We start from the raw sequence: 21,371 nt of genomic DNA, 5'->3' as shown, positions 1-21,371 counted from the left end.
GCAGAAAAGTAATAGTTCTAGTGTGCTTATGACTCATGTCAAGCTCTTTTCAGTCTGTACTGAGCAAGACCTTTTGGGATCATCTATGAGGCATTTGTCCTTTTCTTACAATCATTCAGAAGAATCAACATAAATTTTTAATTTTTAGTTCTTCAGTAAAACTCTGTGGATCAATACCTCATTTTTCAGCTATTACAGTTGAATTTCATCACTTAATTGGTCACCAGGGCAGGATGTCTTTTGTTTACCAGCACTGGTAAATGCTGTGCAGAAAGAAGTGATGCTTGGTGAGAAAGTCTTCAAACTGAGTGTAGTTCTTTCTTTTAGTCAGTGATATAACCTAAGGGAAGTTCAGACTGAATATTAGACTGGACTAGACTAGACTAGAATAGTTCAGTTGGATGGGACCTTAGAGATCAACCAGCCCAGCTGTCTTCAGGGCAAACAAAAAGTTAATGAGGACATTATCCAGATGCCTCCTGAACACTGATAGGCATGAGGCACCAACCACCTCTCTAGCAAGCCTGTTCTATTGCTTGGCCAGTCTCACAGTGAAGAAAGTTTTCCTAAAGTCCAGTCTGACCCTCCCTAGCTTGTACTATTACTGTGCTTCCTGTCATTAATTACCAGGAAATGGTAACTAATAAATTTAGGAAGAGTTCTTCACCAGAGGCAGGTAGGTGGGCATGGAAAAGGCACCCCAGGGCAGTGGCCATGGCTTCAAGCTGTTGGAGTTCAGGAAGAGTTTGGACAAGGCTCTCAGACGCTGGGTTTGAATTTTGGGTGATCCTGTGTGGATCCAGGAGTTGTACTCAGAGATCCTTGTGGGCCATTCCAACTCGGGATGTTCTGTGATTCTATGATTTTATGAATACAATTTTACATACAACTGTGTCAGAGGGAACAAGCTGAGATTTATGCACCATAAACAGTGTAAATCCCTGTGACAGTTCTGTCAAAACAATGTGGGTGATTTCTTGGTATCTAATGCAGATCTGCTAATGTGATGAGTGAAATTAATAAGTGTGCAGATCATGTTAAGGCTGCTGATGCAGTACACACTGGTTAGCGCATACTGTGTTCCTTTCCTTGGTGGTAAATACTTCATTATTTCTTGGTTTCAGTTTTACTTAATTTGGTATTCAGAAAAGCTGAGAGATGTCAGCTGGCAGACAAGATCCTTGACACACTGAGTCAGGCTGTTACACATTGCTGAAAGTCTGCTGCACTACTGAAATTCTGCAAACAGGCTGCCTTCTCTTTCTGCTGTTGTCTCACCCATCTGCTTTGCAGTGAGGCTGCATCTGAAGTTTAAGTACCTGCACTCATATTTCATCCTAGAAAACCTCTTTGGCCAAACAGACGTGTGGCTCAATTGTGAGTTGCACAAAAGGATAGAATCATAGAATGGTTTGGTAGGAAGGGACCTTTAGAGGTCACCTAGTCCAGGTCTCCTGCCATGGGCCAGGACATCTCTCCCGAGATCAGGCTGCCCAAAGCCCAGTAAGGAACGAAATATGAATATTCTCACACAACAAGCTGTAAGAATGTAATGATACTTCATTGACAGTTTTGGAATCTTATCTTCTTAAGTCTAAATGAAATTGTTTGTCACTTCACTAATGCAAAAGTTGCTACATCAGACTGGGCAAGCATATTTTTGCACACATGGGGTTCTAAATATGTACACTGTGTAGATTTCCAATCATTTCTTCCTTGGAATTTAAACCTTCACATGAAAAAATACTGCTGGCAAGTATAAGATCTGGTCTAGATTCAGTAGTTGATTCTGATTTATTAAATTCTGAATTTATTTTTCTTTACATAATCATGAAAAAAAGGAAATCATAAGAATTTTGTTTTTATGGAAGAACTTACTTTTAATGTAATTTTTATATAAAATTTATGTTTAATGTAAGAATTATTTTATAAATGAGTGTGTATTATTGCATCCGATTCTGTTTTCTCCCCAAATCAATTTCATTCTTTTTGACTTATTTAAGTAAGATCTAAGCATAATTTAGGATTTTGCATAGATCTCTCAAACTATTTTCCCCTTGAAATATTATTATACATCGTCAATAAATACATCAAAGCATGAAGTTCATGATAAAGACACACCCTTGCATCCTGCTTGTCTGTGGTTTTCTTATTTTCTGCTCTAAAAAAGAAAGTGGTTATTTAACTAGAGATGTTAAACAAAATAAAACTCTTCCTTCTTTGTTCTTTCAGCCATATGCCGTGTAGTTAGTTATGTATTTTATGTTTTACTGTTACCATCTGAGTTCTGTTCTTCGGTGTGATGTAATTTTGTTGTTACTTATCTTGTAGTGTACTCACAGTTGTCATCTTTGAGCTAGAATTTGGTATAGAGATTATCGGTATAGGAGATTATAAATTTTAAAAAATAATAAATTACATTTTTTTAATTAATTAAGGGCAAGTGATTGAGTTCTTTATTCTTCCTCATTACTTCTTACTAACTGTAGCATGCCATTGTATAAAGTTTATGACTTAATAATATTGAGAAGGCATGGGCAATGGTAGCTATAGCAAGAAGACTAAGTTTGCATATCAAACAGCGTATAAGAATTTTCATGCTGCAGTTCAACAAGACTCTTCCATAATTACCAGTGTATTTTAATAACAGCTCTTAAGATACATCATTTGGCTATCACCATGCAGGCTCATAAACACACTGTGAGTATCAGCCTCTTATGACTGACAGAATATTACAATTTGTTGTTTCTGTGAAGCCAGACTTTGGTGGCACAGCTGATTTCAGATAATCAGTCAGTTCCATTAATATGTCTCCAGAGAAGTCCATAAATGTAGTTGCAGCCTGAGATCACCAGGTGAGCTGCTTCAGCTGCTGGTAACACTCCAGCGACAGCAGCACATAGCTCAGCACTGGGTACATGTCCAGGTGTTAGCTAAGAACACTGAGGCAATGTACAGCCCAGGCTGGGCCCTGTACCGGTGAACACTGCCCTGATGCTGATCAGCACACTGATGTGATAAAACGTTTTGTGTTGTAGACCAAATCCCTTTCTTGAGTTCTTAAGACAGTAACTTGTGCTGAAAGGGGTGCATTTACTCTCTATGAATGGGAATTTTACTACTGAATGTAATTGCTTGGGATTTAAACCTAAATATTGGTTTTCATCTTCATACTTGTCTCTGCTGTAAGAGGTCATGTAGGAGAGAAAGTGCATTTTTTTCATGCCAGGAAACAAAGATTCCAGATTTTCACTTCCGTCCTTTTCTACACGCTGTGTAGTTACTGAAGCTAAGCAGTAGAATGTTGCTTATCCCTCCAGAGTATTTCAGTTATTCAGAATGCTTTCCGTGTAATCCGTGAGTTGAACCACTACCAGATACCACGCACCCCTTAGGATAAAAAGAATTTCTGTCTCTTCACTGATTCCGGCAGGTGATAGATAGAATAACTTTGAATAACTTGGACTAACTGATCATCTTTCATCTGGTTAAAATTAGATGAGATTAGATGCAGAAAATCCCCTTTCAACAAGTCTCACTGTTCTCATGAGGCCATGGAACAGCGCAGGTTTGAACAGACCTCAGGAGGTCTCTGGTCCAACCTCCTGTTTGATCAGGGTCAGCCATGAGATCCAAGCGTATTGCGCAGGACTTAATCCAGCCTCATCTCCAAAACATTGCTTTATATACTGCAGAAATGTAAATAAATGTAAATATAGAGCTTGTGCTTCCTATTGCTTAGGTCTAAGTTTTTCTACTCAATGTAGTTTACAGGAATCTGAGATCCAGCTGTTGCAGGAAGCCAAACGTCTTAGTGTAGACCTGGAACAGCAGCAGCATGAACTGGAAAAAGCAGAACAGTTCCCTGAAGAATCTTCCAGTGAAGTCTGCCGAATAAGGCAACAGCTTCTTAATTGCCAAAATGAGTACAACGCTATTAAAGAAAGAGAGCATGAAATTCAGTTCAGGATAAAATGGTAAGTGATAACAGCCAATCTCTGATTGTTTTATCATAGTTTGTCTGAAAAGGTAATAACATAGAACGTAATTCATTTTCCTCCCCACCTGACATGGATGTATTTCTTGACAGGCATTTTTAAGCAAATTGGAACAAACTTGCCTAGTAACAACATTTCAGTGATTAATAAAATTACTCCTGTGTGTGGTTTGTAGATAATTTTTTATTTTAAAAGGTATCCTCTGAAATACAACCACAACTTGAGTTTTATCATATTGTGCGGTTAACATTTAGAGAGGCAAAACTTTCAGCACCAATTCTAGTCTAGGACAACTTCAATACTAAGGACATCTTCAGTACTAATGGCTGAAGTATCTCAGAGCTCTGGAGAATGGGATTTTATGGAAACGACATCATAAATGGACTCAACACTATTTTTAACATCAAGAACACCTTTTATTCAGGATTTTCTACTCATTTAAAATAGGAAAAGCATTTCTATACTCTCACATCTGAGAAGTGAGAAATTTGCTGTGAAGGATGTGAATACTTGAAATTTTTATGAAAATTTATTACACAATATTGTATTGAATCACTTACACATCAGTGTTTTGTACTTTGTTGCTTCTACAGTGAAATTACAAACAATACTATCGTACTTTTAAAAATATGTACCTATGGAGATGGCCTCATATTTTCGCTTTGTGGAGTGTTTGCATTTTTACCCATCTTCAAGCCAGCAATACTTCAGCTGGCACATAAAGCTATATAAGTAATGTCAGCAACTCAGCAGTTAAAACTAATTTTCTACAAGGAAATCAGGAGAGCTGTATGAGCTGCACAGAGTGGATTTTTCTGGCAGTTCTTCCTTGATATTTTTTGAAGAGCCAAATGTTTTCTCTAACAGGGAAACTTGAGAAGGAAGCAAATTGGGAGTGGGAGAAATAGAGAAATCATCTGGAAGAAATTATTCGCTATGAGATAACTAAGCGTCATGAGACTTCCTGAAATAATTATTAAATACAGAATGTATTGAAACTTACAAGCAGTCCAGAACGCACTGTTCAAACATTTCTCTTTAATTTGTGTTACATTTCCTTAGTAATGGTGGGTTTTGTATCATTAGGGGATATCTACTCATACTCTATTTTTTACCTTTAGTCAAAGGGAGATTTATATGTTCTGCAGAAACACAGCTGAGATATTCAATTACCCTTGAACATTTACTCCATTGATCTTTAAATATGAATTTAAAATCTTATAGCGCCAATTAAAAATATATGGTTTGGGTCAGCAATACTGTGAAAAATGTTCTTTTGCTTTTATAAGAAGCTTCCTCCATGTGGTCTTATGCTTTGCATGAGATCAAACCCAGCCGTAGGGCCTGACCCAAAGTCCATATGGCACAGTACCTAAGAGCGACCAAAAGCACAGCCACCATCCATTTGTGATACAGAGGTTTCATGAGCCAAATGCATTCCTCTTTATTTAGGAATCCTCAGTTGATCCCTCTTCCTTCAACTTTTCCTGTCTCCTCCTAAGCCAATATAAACTTCTGGCATTGCAACACTCTGGGCAATGAGTTCCACAGATTAACTCCACAAGCACTGCCACCACTTATCTGTTTCGAGCCTAACTCATCTGTTTTGACTCCTAGCAGCTTCATTTCATGTCGGTAGTTGTACAGGATGAGGCCAAACATCTGGACTCCTCTTTGTCTTCACTGCTGCAGGATGATTTGATGGACCTCTGTTGCATTCCCCCTCATTTATCCACTTTCTAAAGTGAAGAGCCACAGGTTTTTTAGATGCTCCTTATTCAGCGTCTGTTCCATGCCTGGTGGCAGCACCAGGTCTCATGCCTGTTGTGGGGTTGATGTGAGGAGAACGTGCCTCAGTTATCTGTAGATTTGCATTCTGGGAGAGAATACACTAACTTGCCAGAGATGAGAGGGATTTTATTGTTAAAGAAGGGTAGAATGAATAGGACCGGCAGAGTTACATATCAGTGTGAGGAATGAATAAATGAATGTAGGTGTGGAAATGAGAAACAAGCTATGGAGAAAAACAGACAGCAGATGTGAATATGTTTGTAAAGAAGGAATGTGTTGGTTCAAGTAAAATAAGTGAAACTGAGGTTGCAGAATAGAGTAGTGAGTAGCAGGTTATCTAAGAAAAGCATTCATGTAAAATGAAGAACTCTATGCCTGATGGTTTTCTCCACATAATAAAATTATACCTTCTGGCATGAAGGTTTGCATAAGCAGTGTCACAGCCTGGGGGCAAACCTCACCAAAGATACTGTAAGGTATCTTAGAGTCATCTTAAGGTGTTAGGTGTCTGCTGGGTTCCCTTCACTTCTCAGGACAGAATCTCATCTCGTGGTCCGACCTCTCTTGGCCATTGATCTCTCTGGAGCACAGTTTCCCTTGTCGTCCAACTGTGTTAATATAACAGTCCCAGCTGTGCTTGGCACTTACAACAAAACTTCGGGAATTATGACTAATGGCTGTTTAGCCTGAAAACAAGCATACTGCTTATTTACCTTCTTGAATGGAACGTGAAGGAGAAAAGCCTTTGAAGGGAATCCATGTCTCTTATCTATTGCTTTATCTTTTTCTTAGGAGCCCTGAGTAAGATCTTGCCTGCTTGGATGGAAGCAAGTGAGAACCTCTGCAGACCCTCTGTTTCCTTGTTTCTGTAATCTCTTCTTTTTCTCTTGAAGAGAAGTAGTGATAAAGCATAGCACTGTTGGGGTTTTTTGTCATTTGAATATTTTGTCTCTCTTAGTGTTCTATGTTCTCGCTTCCATCTTTCATTTCCTGTCTTCTTGCCTCTGTAAACATTTTTTTTTCCAGATCAGATACATTTTTCAACATCTGAAGTTGGTATTTCATCTTTTGTTTTAATTACTCATTGTTTTGCACAACTGGAAGTGCCTCAGTAAGAATACAGACTGAAAAAGGATCGATAAGATCAGCAGTGATGGGTTCTGTCTTGAAGAAAAATTTCATTTTAGTGCCCATGTGAGTTTTGGAGCCCTGGCTTTTGAGATAAAATAAGGAAGTGCTGCTTTGCTTTATTAGACCGTAGCACCAATTATAGCTCATTATCGATAAATAATGAATTTGTCATATAAATGAACATACAACCTACACTTTAAAAAGTAAGCAATTTAAAATGAAATTAGCTATACCTGGAGTCTGTGTGGTTAAGGATGCCTGATTCTTGAAAACAGTTTTCCTCCAAAGCCCAGTCTAACCTACAGCCCTCATAGCCAGTTACCCAGCTAGCAAAATGGCTACTCACTCAAGTCCTATGTGCTATTGCAGGCAAATCAGGATTGCAAAACAGATTTTGTCCTTGTACAAGCATTACAAGTATGGAAAATTGCTTCAATGCTTGCAATTATTTCAGTATTAGTCACTCAGTAATTAAGAAGGGGAAAAGCTTTTATCTGTAGTTTATCTAGTAAAGAATTACAATTAATAAATAAATTAGATTACAGTTTGAAGTTGTTACCAGCTCGTCTTGTGACTGCATTTCCAGTGTGTACAAACTGAACAGCCTTAAGAGCCTTACAGGAATGCCATGCTGGCTACTTGTCAGCTCTGATATCTTCTTGTGGTCACTACTTGGGAGGTTTGTAGTTGTGAAGTGCTGAGCACTTGCTATAGTACCTGAGCAGTCCCAGCTATGTGTAAGAGTAGTTGAAGGAGTTCACTTCCTTGTGTATTGGGATTCATAACATTGAGAAGGTTCTGGCTCTTTTACCTTCTGAGGAACTGAAATGGACCTTTGTTGACAACTACCACTACATTTCTTAATCTCTATGACAGTTTTATTTTATTTCTGTGGCAGTTTGCAGCTGTGGACATCTCTGAGGGAAAAGTCTGGAATGTATTTTCATTAATGGCCCAATTTTCCACATGCTTTTTTTTTTTAAACTCATTACATCTGCATCCATGATAGCTTTAAGTGCACGGTACTGCTATTGAACTTCACGAAAATAAGTAGAGCAAGGTAAGAAACACAAACACTCCATTCCTGCTCCCAGGTGTTTGCTCCTCTCCCCCTCCATTGCCCGAGTCCACACCCATAAGTGACTTCAACTCTGAGAGCCAGTTTAACTCACTAAAAGAGAAAAAGAAGTAAAAAGTCTGATTTGATGACTTTTTAGCTGTTCTAATGACTTACATTGGCTCACAGAGTAGTTTCTTAGGAACCCTGGAGCTGTCTTGAGGGTTCTGTGGCCAACAGCTGAGGAGAAGCCTGGAGATTTGAGATGTTCAATATTTATTAGTGGTGATCTATTAAACTGAGTCATAACAATTCCTGAAACCATATCCTCACGAGGGTAAGATAAATCACACCAATAGCACTCACTGAGTGCACAGAAACAGAGTTTTGTTTTAGCACCTAATTTAAGTTCAGATTTGAAACATTCATTTTAAGCCTTAAATGCAATTTTTAAAGGCAATTTTTCTAAAGGGCATCCAATGTAAACAATTTTCAGAAATTAAAATATGGTTTTGCCAGAAAACCAACAATGTCAGGATGACAACACGAGCTTTAGCAAAACAGAATGTAAAAAGCAATCTGCAAAAGTGAATGTTAAGTATGCAAAACTAATGTAGCAAATTATTCAAATGTTCACGTTTTTTGAAATTATTACATGGTAACATTCAAAAATAATATTTCCCTTCTTCATTTTTCTATTCTTTTTACCGTGTCTTTCACCTCTTCCTTCTGCCCCCATTTTCTTTTCATCCCTTCACTGTTTTCTGTGTAAAAGCAGTCAGTATGCCAGCTCCTCTGGCAACTTCACTCGGTGCTTACAGTGTCCTGTTGCCCTTGTTTATGTCACAGAAAATGAGGTGTTCAAATCATTTTACTTTTGATGGATGTCAGAGTCTTTGTTGTGAGGTTGGAATGGCTCCACAGGAATCTGTCCTCATGAGTGAGGAATGTGACAAAAGGAAAACAGTGCCAACTGTGTTCTCCTCCTAATTTTTGGGATTGTTCTTTTGATTGTCTGGCACGATATAAAAGAGGGCACAGTGCAGACTGATGACGACTACTGCAGTACCTCTTTAATCCATTTGAGCAGGACTTATTTAATCAGGTTCTGTGGAAGTCAGACAGGTGTGGGTATTTCTGCAGAGTGGACATTAATTACAATTAGTGTGATTATGCCAATCCTGAGGAGTCCTGCTAGGAATCCTGCCCAAACATGCTGGGAATACAAATTGTGACTATTAACTTATTAATACACTTAGACAACCTGTCAGTGGGTGGAAATATTGAGTTTGACCAGCACAGCATTCCAATGTAGACCTCAGCTGTAGCTCAGAGGCATTGTACACAGGAACAAAGATGCTATCACCAAATCGAAGTAGCTCAATTTTCAGCACAGTTTGATGCCTTGTCTATATATCGTCTATAACCAGTGGGACATGAAAGGAGTAACTCCTGAACCCGCTTCAGCAAAGCAACCACCTGATGCTTCTGTCTGCTCAGTTGTACTTGCACCACACACTGCAAGATATGCCTGTATCTGTCTGCAATCTTGTTCTGTGCAGTTTCTCAATTTAGAATAGATTTTGAAACAGAACTTTCTTTTATAAATATTTTTACAATTTTGGGGGGTGGAAGATTGATCTAAAATTATCTTCTTTTCTTGGAATAACTTTTCCTACACTCAGGCATTCAAATTAGTTTTCAGACACAGCAGTTCCCATGGAGGTATACTTGCAGCCTGCACAAAAAATATACGTACGTACTGTAAATAAAAAGTTCTACTCTGTGCCTTTATTTCCTCTTTGCTCTTCATCTGAGTCAGAGCTTGCTCTTCATGAGCATTTGGATTGCAACACTGTCAGCTCAGTTCTCTTTTAACTGCTTTATTCCCTTGACTGATTGAAAAGTCTTTATCTGGGGCTTATGCATGTAAGTTTTGCTCCTTTTGTTCAAGGAACAAAACATAAGAAACCAGTTATTGGGGAAAAAACAAAAAACAAAAAACAACAGAACACTGATAAAGAATTGAACAAGAGATCCAAAGGAGGATTCTCCGTGAGGAGGAGGCCACCAGTCAGCTCATCTCTCCCCACCATCACCACCACCCAAAAAGCAAACCACTGCCTTGCCAAGACTGAAGCTGCCCCTGGAAGGTGTCAAAGTAATACTGATGGGCTGCTTCTCTTCAGTATCATCCACATTCAGAAGAACTGTACTTTCTATCTGCTCTGGGCAGTCGAGGCTTCTCCAGGGCTCTCTAGCCACAGTTTACAACTTCAAGTGACACAGCTATTTCATGAAGATCTGTCTGCCTCTGTTAATGCTCCCTTTATTTAAAGAGTGGGATAGCAGATTCTTGCAGACAACCCTGAGTCTCCAGGAGACCTGACCAGCACATCTTCACGTTGGAGGAACAAACACAGATTTATTGTTAGAAGTTGATTCTTTTGTGTATCTGGGACAAAGAATGTTGTTTCACCTGCTCCTTAATTGTAATCATTACTCATTTATAGTTTGAGACTCAAAAAGCGTCATCGCTAATACTAATTGCATTGAGAGAAATTGCTTCCTAATTCTCCCACCAGTGCTACAAGGACTAAAGCTCAGTTTGGTTGTGCTAACATGCAAGCTGCTGTAGACCATATACCTCATTTAGGTTCAGAGTTGTTCATTGCATGCACTGGGGTTGTACTGATATATTCCTTCACTGATTCCAAAGCTAGTTTGTGATATTTATCAGTTCTTACCTATCTGCCATCAGGAAGCTCCTGTTATAAGTCTAACATGCTTGTTTACTCAGCTCCATTTTCGTTGCTACTCCTTCAACTTTCTCAGGGCAACATGGCTAAAAACATGCCCAGAGCTCTCCTATACTTTCCTTTCCTCCTTCTGCCCTCCTTCATCATCTGTCTCTGTTGCGAGACATGAAATTGAAATGTAGTTTTGGACATAGATGATCTTTAAGGTCCTTTTCAACTCAGGCCATTCTATGATCAACTTGGCTATTCAGTTTACTTTGCTACTATGTCCCATTGCCTTAGTCTACATCCCCGGTCACTTTTCAGGAATATTTTGTCACAGGAGCCCATTTTAGATTTGAGGAACTTTACTTACAGTTGTTTGCAGTGCGAATGTGAACAGTCAAAGGAAGAAAGTTTCATACCCACAACTGCACTTCCATTGACATGTGATCTCTTTGTGGATATACGTTCCGTACCTACTCTTTCCTTTTCCTCAGCTCCATGTTGAAATGTTGTGCTCTGCAGCAGAGAGGACCTGTGGGTGTAGCATGTTTCTGATCCCCTAACTCTGTTAGTGTCAGCACAGGGGTGAAGGAGGCACAAAAGCAACCCTATGGAAGGTGGTAAGACTAAGAAAATCCGGATCAAACTGGATTAGATATGTGAACTATAAAACAATGATGTTTGTGTATGACCTATCTTTCAGTTAGCAGACAGCAATCTTTGTTTAAATCAGGACACCCTTAATCTGTCCCCCATTATAGCTCACCATCCATGGCAGTCAAGCAGAAGACAGGCTTCAGTACTTGTTCCTTGTTTGGTGTATTACTAATACATCTACTTCTGCTTTGATTTTCCTGCAGTTTGCAAGAAGAGAAAAGACTTCTGGAAAAAGAATATGAAAGAATTCCAAAGCAAGGTGTAAGTACAACATGTGAGAAAAGCCACGTTTTCTGTTCTGTTTGCTAACATACCAAAACATCTCTGACAATATTTTCACAGTGCATGGCTCTAGAGTTCTTTAACTTACATAGAAAGATTAATAGCTTGATTTTATAGGAGAGATGATAGTAAATGGTTCAGGTCTGATAACTGTAGGGGAAGCAGTGCTCATATGGTTCATAAAAGATCTGGATATTCTTAAGTCTACTTAGTATTTTTTACAGTATGCAGCGATATGCATGTAATGTACAGATAGCTACAAGTTATAGGATGTGAGTATGCAAAATACACTTGCAGTCATGAATCCTGGTGAATGTGTAGATATTTGTTGGAAATAAAGTTCTGCTAATTATCAGTAGAAGAAAAGACCATATTTCGTACCTTGTTGTAAAAAATGTTAGCATCACTCAACACCAGAGAATTTTGTAATATCTGAAACCTGAAAAATGTAAAGGGAAAAATCTCAATCTCTACTTCATTTTTAAAGGAAGCAGATAAGAAAATGAGAAAAATGAAAGAAGAGTGTGATGAGCTCCACAAAGAAGTAATCCAAAGGAAAGCAGAAGTTAATGCAATGAAAGAAGACATTTCATCCAAGCAGAAGCTGATGTTAATAGATAAGAAAGAAGTGGAAAAGCTTCTGGAGGACCAGGATAGTTTAAAAGTAACACAAAATTAATTAGGCACATATCTTCGTGTTTGTGCTTCTATGTGTGTATGGGTGTGGCCTGCTTTTGTCTAAGGATGCAGTGAATCTACTGGATGTTGCTTGTCATTCCAAATCATTTAATGGCATTACAGTATGGATTTCATCATTTTCCAATAAGCGTGAGATATACTGCTGTCCCACATTCACTATTATTCCTGTAGGAAATAATAGTAGTCATGGTTTTGATTAAAAATGCTTTCCAGAATGCCATGTTCTGTGTTGTGTTATTGTAGGCTCCTCTAACACATCCAACTTTGGACAGATTTGTCCAGAGAACTTAAAAAAACGCACCCAGGCGCAAAGCGTCTCTCCTTTCCGTGGTATGGATAACATATGCAGACATTAATAGCATCCAAGTGTGAATCTTGTTTTTCAGACATAACGACATGGTAAATAACACAGTAATTATTTTCAAAAGCAGCAGCTACAACTCCCTCTGATAAGCTCAAATAATTTCAAAACACGTTTCTGGCCAAGTTTCACAGCAGTTCTGAATGAGTATTAATTCTGTGAAATCACCCACATTGTGAGGCTATGAACCTAACCTCTCTCTTTTGTTGCTAGGATGAATTAGTTAAGATCCTTGGTGTTCCAGTGCAACTTAAAAAAGAAGCTGAGAAGATAAATCAGAAAAAAATGTATGCTTTTAATAAATAAAATAAATATACTTATCTATGTATTCCTTACTTTCATCCATTTGTTACAGAGACTAATTAGAGTACAGCTGTTGATTAAAATTAGGATCATAATTTAAAACAGCATTGATAACCCACTCAAAATCCATGCACCCTTCTAACAGATGTTGTGTATGCGGTGAAATACTTTCCATTTAAACACTTTCCTCTATGGGAAGATGTCCCTGCCCATGTCGTGTTGGTGGAACAAGATAATCTTTAAGGTCTATCCAACCCAAACTATTCTATATTTCTATATAATTTAAGCACAATAAAGAAAAATAGGGAACAAAACTTAGCTGAAAATGATTTAACCATCTTACTGAGCTACAGTGATACATATTGGATCTGCTTAGTAGATTCCCAATGGTTAACAACGTTAAGCTGTTACGTACACTGCATAACGTAGCAATTAGCCTGTTCTGCATGTTCTGCATGTTCTACATCTCAGTGAGTGCACATAAGTTTGTTTACATCGGCCTCAGTGAAACTGCAGCAGTTTTCTCACAGGTGGAGGTCTGACCCAAAGGAAACCAGCATTTTCCCTCCGTGCTTGCATAGCGGTTTGTCAGGCAGAGGCGGTTTACTATAAGCTCCCAGTGTGAACTGTCAAATATTTCAGCTAGGAAAGCAAGCCAGCCAGCAGCCTTTTCTCTGTTTCTGTGGCTGTTTTTTCCTCCATCAGAGCATGATGTGCTGCTTTCTGCATGTGTAAAGTCTATCTGGTACCTGCAGTATCAGCCTGGTCTCTCCCAGCTGCTGGAAGCCAAGTGCCCATCTGGCTGAACAGTACACATATGCCCTGTTAGCATACAGGGATACACAGAGGGTTTTGTGTTGCCTGACTGCAGTCCCTGTCAGAAATAAAGTTATTGGTTAACTACGTTAAATTTCTCAGTTTTAAAATTTAAGTGATTGTTTTCTTTTATTTTCTCCTCAGTACTCTGCTTAATGCTTAATGTAACTCTGCTGTTGTAGATATAAGAAGTTTTCCCTATTGTGTTACAGAAAAGCAATTTTAAAGAGTGCACTGGGTAGATTATTAATGGAGTATTTAAATGAGTTCCTTCTACCTGAGACATCACAGAACAAACTCAGAGCTTCCAGCCTTGCAATGACAGCTAGATGCATCACAATCCTGTATCCACTGATGCTGACAGCTCCGTTACCATTTTTTAACAGTGTCCCGATGCTAAGATCTCCATGATCAGCTGTAGTTTGATGCACAACTGTATTGGAATGCGAAGATTTTCACTGTCTGTAGCTTGCTATTGTACACGCTGAGTAGATAGCTGTGGCTTTGAAATAATTTTGTGCTCTCATGAACACTGACAACATATATTCTGTCATTTAAATACACACATAGCAATGTCAACCTCTACTCTTTTGTTAACACGTATCCACAGCGATGCAGAGAAGAAGAATGAAGACCTTAATAACCAAATGCAGGAGTTAAACAGTACCCTGAACGACATCGACAAAGGGACAGAAAAGATTTTGCAAGAAAGAGAAGATGTAACGAAGGAACTGGATGGAAAACGAGCTTTGCTGGAAAGCAAAGAACAAGAATGTGCTGCTTTGGCAAGATTGCTAGAAATTGGCAGAGAAAAGCAACTGGCGATCCTGGTAGAGAGGTAAGAGCAGTAGATGTAAGGTGTGTGGTGTGAGGGAGCACTTTGTTCTGAAACATCTCTTTTTGTATGGCATTGCTTCTGTTTTCAGGTTTTATGCTGCAGCTGTGATGGACCAGAAATATCAGGGTTGGTTTTGTCTTTGGAAACGTTTCCATAAACTGCTGGTCTCTGGGATCTGGCTCAGAAAAGAACATCAAGAAGTAGAAACGTTTGATAAAATCCTGGGAGAGTGGAGCTCTGCATTTTGCTCTGAAAGGGAAAACGGCTCTCCCTCCAGTGGAAATACCTTTTTTTCTGTGTAGCCCACAGAAAACAAACTGAGCAAAAAAAGTTCAGTATTCTCATTTTTGGATGAGAGTCATACATTTCTGCCCCACATACTCCTTGATTTCAGTGGGAATTGGCTGCTCATATCTTTCATATTCTCTTTGAAATTATGATCTTATATGTACTTGGTAAAGTAAAACTGTCAGGTCAATCATGAGCTTCAAATGACTCCTCCTGAGGAAGAAGTACACGTATAACCACTGTCATATTCTCAGCATAAATGCTTTTGCCTCTGAAGTTTTATGTTAAAGGATAGCAGCACTGTGAATTGAAATACTGGAGGGAAGTGACCGTGCAAATATACTAAAAAAACTTCTTCCCATAATAATTCATCTCCTACAGACTTGTAGCAGATCTAGAACAGGTTGTGAGACCTCACTGACATAATTAGGAATGTTATCATTTCTTAAAGTTATAAATTTGTTACCTGCTAATTGTAAGGTGGCTTGTGGCAGTACTTTATGATTTTGTCTTACTGCTTGGAGATAATTACATTGTACTCAAACCCCATTAAAATGATCGTGACTGATGCAAACATTTCTTGCTCAAATTACCTGGCTCTGAAATTCTCTGTTTATCTGTATAGAGACTCTCTGAACCAAAAGTTAAATGAACGAATCTTTGAGAAAAAACAACAGCAGGAAACTCTCATTTACATGCAAGGAGAGAAAGATAAAGAACTGAGGAATCTGAAAAAGATGGAGCTACAGATGAAAATGATTCATGAGTCTTTGCAACAAGAGAAGTCACAGCACAAAACACTCAAATTGGAGGTCTGTATGAACACATTGATCAGAAGAATTCCAAACTTTCTTGCAGAAAATCCATGTATGGATTTGGATGATTTGGATCAGTCCATGATTTGGACTGATCCTAGCAGAGGGAGAAGGATAAGACTTTTCTAAATCTTAGGCACAGAGAAATGTTAAAAGTGCTGCTGCTACTGACTAAGGATGCTCTCTGTTTTATAGCTGTAATGAGAATACTGTGTCAACCCATACTGGTGCTCTTATTAAGAACCAGTAATTAAAGTAGCATGCTAATCAGAGGTGGCACTGATTATATTAGCACTGTGGCATCATGTCTTCCTTTGAAGCTCTGTATCACTTTCTGTGTGCAGCAGCATAGTGGCTTGCCTGCTGGCATCAAAGAAGTTTATATCAGGCAAGTAAAGCCACGTAGCCACATATTACCCAGGTCCTGGGTTTTACATCGGATAACCAACAAAAATCATCTATATTAAGTTTGAAGATTGCTTGGACATTGTTGCAAATAATTTATGAGGTATTTAACAATATTCTGGGGGCAGGAAATTAGCACTATATAAAGTCTGGTAAAAAGATATGTATTTCCTCATGTTTCCTTCATTTCCACTGAACTTTCTCTTTTCTCAGCTTCCTCCTTGCTGTAGTGTATCACCCATTACTCTTCTCATACTGATTTACTCTCTTTTTTGTGCCTTCTCCTACACTGCTATTAAAGTGCAGTTTTAGTTTGCTTGTCTACTTGAAGCATTTCCTTTCTTTTCTCCCTCTCATTCTTTCTTAAAATATTATTTTGTCTGCTTTTAACCAATACTTTCCTCTCATCACTGGTTCTTCTAGTCCCTCTTTCTTATGCTTTTTTTCCTACATTTCTTCCTTTTCTTCTCAGTAAGTGTTTTTCTTCTGAGTAAGTTGTGAAAGGTCAGCTATTGCTAAAGTGACATTGTGTGTGAAAGAGAACTGGCAGCCCTGGCTGCCTACAGCCCCAGGCAGGGCTGCTGCTCCTCTCCCTGGCCATGTCTCCTCCTGCCAAAAGCGCCAAACCTGAGTCTTGTCTGGTGCCAACAAAAGCCCCTAATGCATGAAAGATGTTGGTGTGAGCTTTCTGCTTTCAGACTCAAGAGCCTGACGGCACCTTTAGAATCCCATCTTGGAAATGTGTGTCTACATCTACCACAGCCAGAAGTGCACAGCAGAAGTGGTAACAGCACAGCAGAAGTGGTAACCAATGTACACTCTGCAGAAATGCTGTGTTCACTCCCTCCATGAGAACGAAAGCAATTTGCTTAGTGTGGGTTATGCAGACCTTTTAGCAAATCCAAGTCAAATCTGACCTGTTCCAGATCTGGAATCAAAAAGCAAATAACTTCAGGGCTTCACCTTTGCCATGCCACGTTATCCTTTCCTTTAGTGCAAGTGAACAATATCTAATTTTATAATATTACCACTGAACTGAAAATCATGAGTGCAAACTTCTCATTATCGATGTGAAGGTTTTCGAACATCTGGCTGTGATCTGAGAAAGATACCACAGTGCTGCAAAGCCAAAAAAACCTGGTGCCTCACAAGAGGTATCACACAAACGGGTTTAGTTGGATTGTTCAGATTTACTCAGAAAGTAATTTCTTCCTTCTCACAATTCTTTTTAAAATCTGGCTGAACAAACAAGTTCTCCCACAATGTACAAGAAAAAGTTGTATGCAGCTATGTTGTTTTTTTGGACTTTCTGGAGCCTCAGGAGGAAACAGGAAAATCCTTCATAACTTAAAGCCAAAAACAGAACACTTACACATTCCGTTACTTAAAATGGGCTTTGTAATACTTAAGAAAACCTTGAGAAACTTGGACATGGTGTTGAGGAACTCAACCACCAGTAACTCTTGGATTAAGGGTTGCAACAAGACAGAAAAATAATCGCTCCATCATGCGTATAAGTAATTGAAATAGATTTTCTGCATTTTACATTTTTCACATCTCTTGTTGCCATCATTCAGAATGCCTGGTTTGTTTTTGTAGGCAGAAGCCATCCCTAAAATTAATGGAGTATTACTAGAAAGAAGACGAGAACTGCAGAAGGAAATAGAAATGAAAAAGAGATGTTTAGCTGAACAGGTGATGAGTTCTTCATTCTCATATTAATTCCCTGTAATGGTTTTCTGTCACGAGAATAAAGGAACCAAAGAAAAAATGGTGATAGTTTCTAGCTGATCTTCATGGAAGGGACCTTAAAGATCTTCTAGCTACAATTCCCTGCCATAGGCGCAGACACCTTCCACTAGATCTGTGGATGTCTGTCAGTATTCACCATGGTCAAATACGCTGAGGAAATGCAGATGTCTCATTCACAAGAGTATTACTAATTGTCACTATACAGATGACTTTATAATAAGCAGTAAATTTCAGACATACTTTCTTCCTATGTTCATATTCTCTTATCATATTCTCATATACATTTTCTTTTGTGCTGCCTTTGAATTCATTAGCATTGTCATAGAATGAATCATAGAATGGCCTGGGTTGAAAAGCACCACAATGATCATTGAGTTTCAACCCCCCTGCTATGTGCAGGGTCACCAACCACCAGACCAGGCTGCCCAGAGCCACATCCAGCCTGGCCTTGAATGCCTCCAGGGATGGGGCATCCACAGCCTCCTTGGGCAACCTGTTCCAGTGTGTCACCACCCTCTGTGTGAAAAACTTCCTCCTAATATCTAACTTAAACCTCCCTTGAAGGGGAGGATATTTCCTTCAACTTTTTTTCTTCTCAGTAAGTTGTGAAAGGTGTCAGGTGAGATTCAGCTTGTGTTTGAATATGCATAGCTACATACATGTCACTATTTGTGTATGTGATATGTACTTAATGTTCCGCCATAGTTGGTGGAGCTTAGAAATCCATCCATTCACCTCATCCTGAAATAAGCTGATTTGAAGATTACATAAGGAACCCTTCTGAGTATTTGAACTGACCACCACTACAACACAGATCACAGAAGTTCCCTGAATAAACCCTCCTTCGAACTACAGCAAAGACGTAGGGAAAGCCCAAATCTTGATTTCAAAATTTCCACTGGGAGAGAAAGGGCCAGATCCTGCTAAATTGTGTCAAGGGTTAATCCATGTTAAAAATGTGTGGCTGTAATCATCAGAGTTTGATTAGCTATAGCATTCAGTCACTATTTTTTAAGTGTTTGACCTTTGATTTGAGGAGTTTGTTATCAAACTTCTGTTCACTGTATGGCTAAAAAAAAACAATCCCACCTCATTATACCGTTATGGTGCTTTAAGGAGACGAAGCTCTTTGAGATTCTTAGCATAGACGGTGTTTTCCAAACCTTTTGCAGCACAGTTTACTGCATGCTCTGATTTTGTTGCTCTTATATTCAGCAGCTGGAAGTGCTGCTGGGTGGAGGAACAGAAACTTTGTAGGTGCTAAAATATTTTGATGTTACCACGGGATTGTGCGCGGTGCTTCAGATGGTATTTTTAAGTCAGCTTTATTATTCGTTTATTTTTAAATCCATGCATGGGATGCTTTGTAAATAAACCCTAAGTGTTTCAAACATTGGGTTTTCCAACACTGATAATACATCAGTGTATAAGGAACTGAATTTGATTTCCTTCAGGAGATGGTATCGGATACGGACGCCCGCAGGTTAGAGGAATGTATTGCTGAAGAAGGCCGGCTGTTCAAGGAGCAGGAGAAATGCCGCAGTGAGTTATCCAGACTTGCACATCTGACGTGGCTCAAAGTTGAAGAGAAGGAACAGAAATCCAGGGAAGTTCAGAAAGTCCAGGTAAAAAAATCTCATATAATTGAAAGTCTGCTCTAAAGCAAAAGCTGCTACGTGAAGAAATAAAATCACTGATGAGAGGAACCTTATAGACTCTCATTTCCCACTGTACTTCAAAGATCTATCACAACTGTCCCTGTTCATTGCAGGGGAGTTGGACCAGATGACCTTTAAAGGTCCCTTCCAACTCTAAGGATTCTATGGTACTGTGGTTAGGCTGCGGTTGGACTTGATGATCTTTGAGGTCCTTTCCAACCTGAGTTATTCTGTGATTCTATGATTAACACAGGAAGCTCGTAATACTCTGTTAGTTTGGTGGCAATTTATGGTGCTGTACAACAGTGCACTAAAATATCACACTACAGTTGAAATAAGGTGTTTGAAAGCATGATTTCTTTCAAGCCTACAGAATAAAATGAACAATCATGGAAGAGGCAGAAATTCAGATAGCCTCAACTGAGATCCTTGGATGTACAAGAAGGTTGTTTTGTTTCGCAAATATATTGACATCAGAACTACTATTCACTCGAAGGAGAGACACCAATTCTTATTTTCCTGATACACTTCAATATATAAATCAGTCTATTAACTTGAAGGAAGAGGGAAAAATCCCCTGTTCTTCTGACTAAATAACAGGAACAAACTATTTACACTTCCATAATGTATTAAAATAAATTGTAAATCTGTATTAAAATAAATTGGACTGGCCACCATTATAGTGTGTTGTGAATTATTGACTGTCAATAGAAATAGTCAAAGGAGCAGTTCAGGCTTTGCAAATTCAATAAAAATAAGCTCATAAACAGAACAAATCATTAAGAATATAATTTTGTTAACAAACACTCCTGCCCGGAACTGCAACCAGACATCCACCAGCTTTTCTAATGCCTATATTCTCCTCTTGATATCAGTAGGAGATGTGAGAAGGTTTGTCCATTGAATGTTAACGACACAAACTAGTAAGGACTGAACAGAACTGAAATCAGATGTGCAGAGCCCTAACGAAGTGTAAATGTGCCATGTCACTCAATCACCAGTGACTACTGAGAAGGTAGAGAAAGTAAAAAAAGAAAAGAAAAAAAATTCTTTAAAAAAGTGCATCATAAATTCAAGGTAAAACTCCAGCAGTGCATATGCACAACTACATCATGATGGAACTGTTTAATAATGTTTAATAGAAACAGTAGAACTACAGATAGCAGAGATCATTCATTTCAAGATGAGCATGAAATAAATTATCTACATTTTTAGCAGTCATCGTAAGACTTGTATATACAGAGAGACTGTGTTTCTTAGTGTTATTACAGTAAAAGCATTTCATTGTAATTAGAATAAATTCTTGGAAGAATTTTGCCTGTATTTTCATCATCTAAGAGAGCTGTTTTGTTTCTCTTTGAAGATTTTGCTTTGAAAAATCTAAAGTGCGTACTGAACTCCATTTAAATTTCAGATACAACTTCAAAATATTATTAAAGAAATAAAAAGAAAGGATCTTGAAATAGAAGAGTATAAAAAGAGGAAAAGAAGAGTCCATAAACAGTAAGAAAACAATTACACATTAGATAAAGAAATTCTTATCCAGATAATGTGTGCATAAACTTATAAAAATTATTTCTTTTACACTCCTCTTCAGACTCCAAGGAGTTGCTAATATGTGTGATGTGATCAAAAATGAAAGGAATAAATGTATGCATTTGGTGAATGTTGCTCAGCAGAAAACAGCTGAAATTGAGGACCGGATAAAAGTAAAAGCAAGTGAAATAGAAACTTTAAGGAATACCCTTATAACCCAAGAAAGGTGAGTTTTAACTG

The 21,371-nt window shown here is 38.5% G+C and overlaps 1 protein-coding gene across 10 annotated transcripts in view; it reads left to right on the top strand.

Annotated features, from left to right (window-relative positions):
* CCDC146 (coiled-coil domain containing 146) overlaps window positions 1-21,371 on the top strand; it is a 72,881-nt gene that overhangs the window by 37,429 nt on the left and 14,081 nt on the right. For all 10 annotated transcript variants that reach the window (XM_015275764.4, XM_015275761.4, XM_015275762.4 and 7 more), the window contains 10 exons: window positions 3,768-3,977; window positions 11,582-11,639; window positions 12,148-12,324; window positions 12,934-13,007; window positions 14,450-14,677; window positions 15,591-15,777; window positions 17,785-17,880; window positions 19,392-19,562; window positions 21,010-21,098; window positions 21,193-21,357. In XM_015275764.4, coding sequence (XP_015131250.2) covers window positions 3,768-3,977; window positions 11,582-11,639; window positions 12,148-12,324; window positions 12,934-13,007; window positions 14,450-14,677; window positions 15,591-15,777; window positions 17,785-17,880; window positions 19,392-19,562; window positions 21,010-21,098; window positions 21,193-21,357 — 1,455 coding nt within the window. The remainder of the gene's footprint in view (window positions 1-3,767; window positions 3,978-11,581; window positions 11,640-12,147; window positions 12,325-12,933; window positions 13,008-14,449; window positions 14,678-15,590; window positions 15,778-17,784; window positions 17,881-19,391; window positions 19,563-21,009; window positions 21,099-21,192; window positions 21,358-21,371) is intronic.

This window comes from Gallus gallus, chromosome 1 (genome assembly GCF_016699485.2).
Source record: "Gallus gallus isolate bGalGal1 chromosome 1, bGalGal1.mat.broiler.GRCg7b, whole genome shotgun sequence".
Taxonomy (NCBI): Eukaryota; Metazoa; Chordata; class Aves; order Galliformes; family Phasianidae; genus Gallus; species Gallus gallus.
The sequence above is the reverse complement of the archived record's forward strand: the minus strand, read 5'-3'. Positions and strand labels throughout refer to the sequence as shown.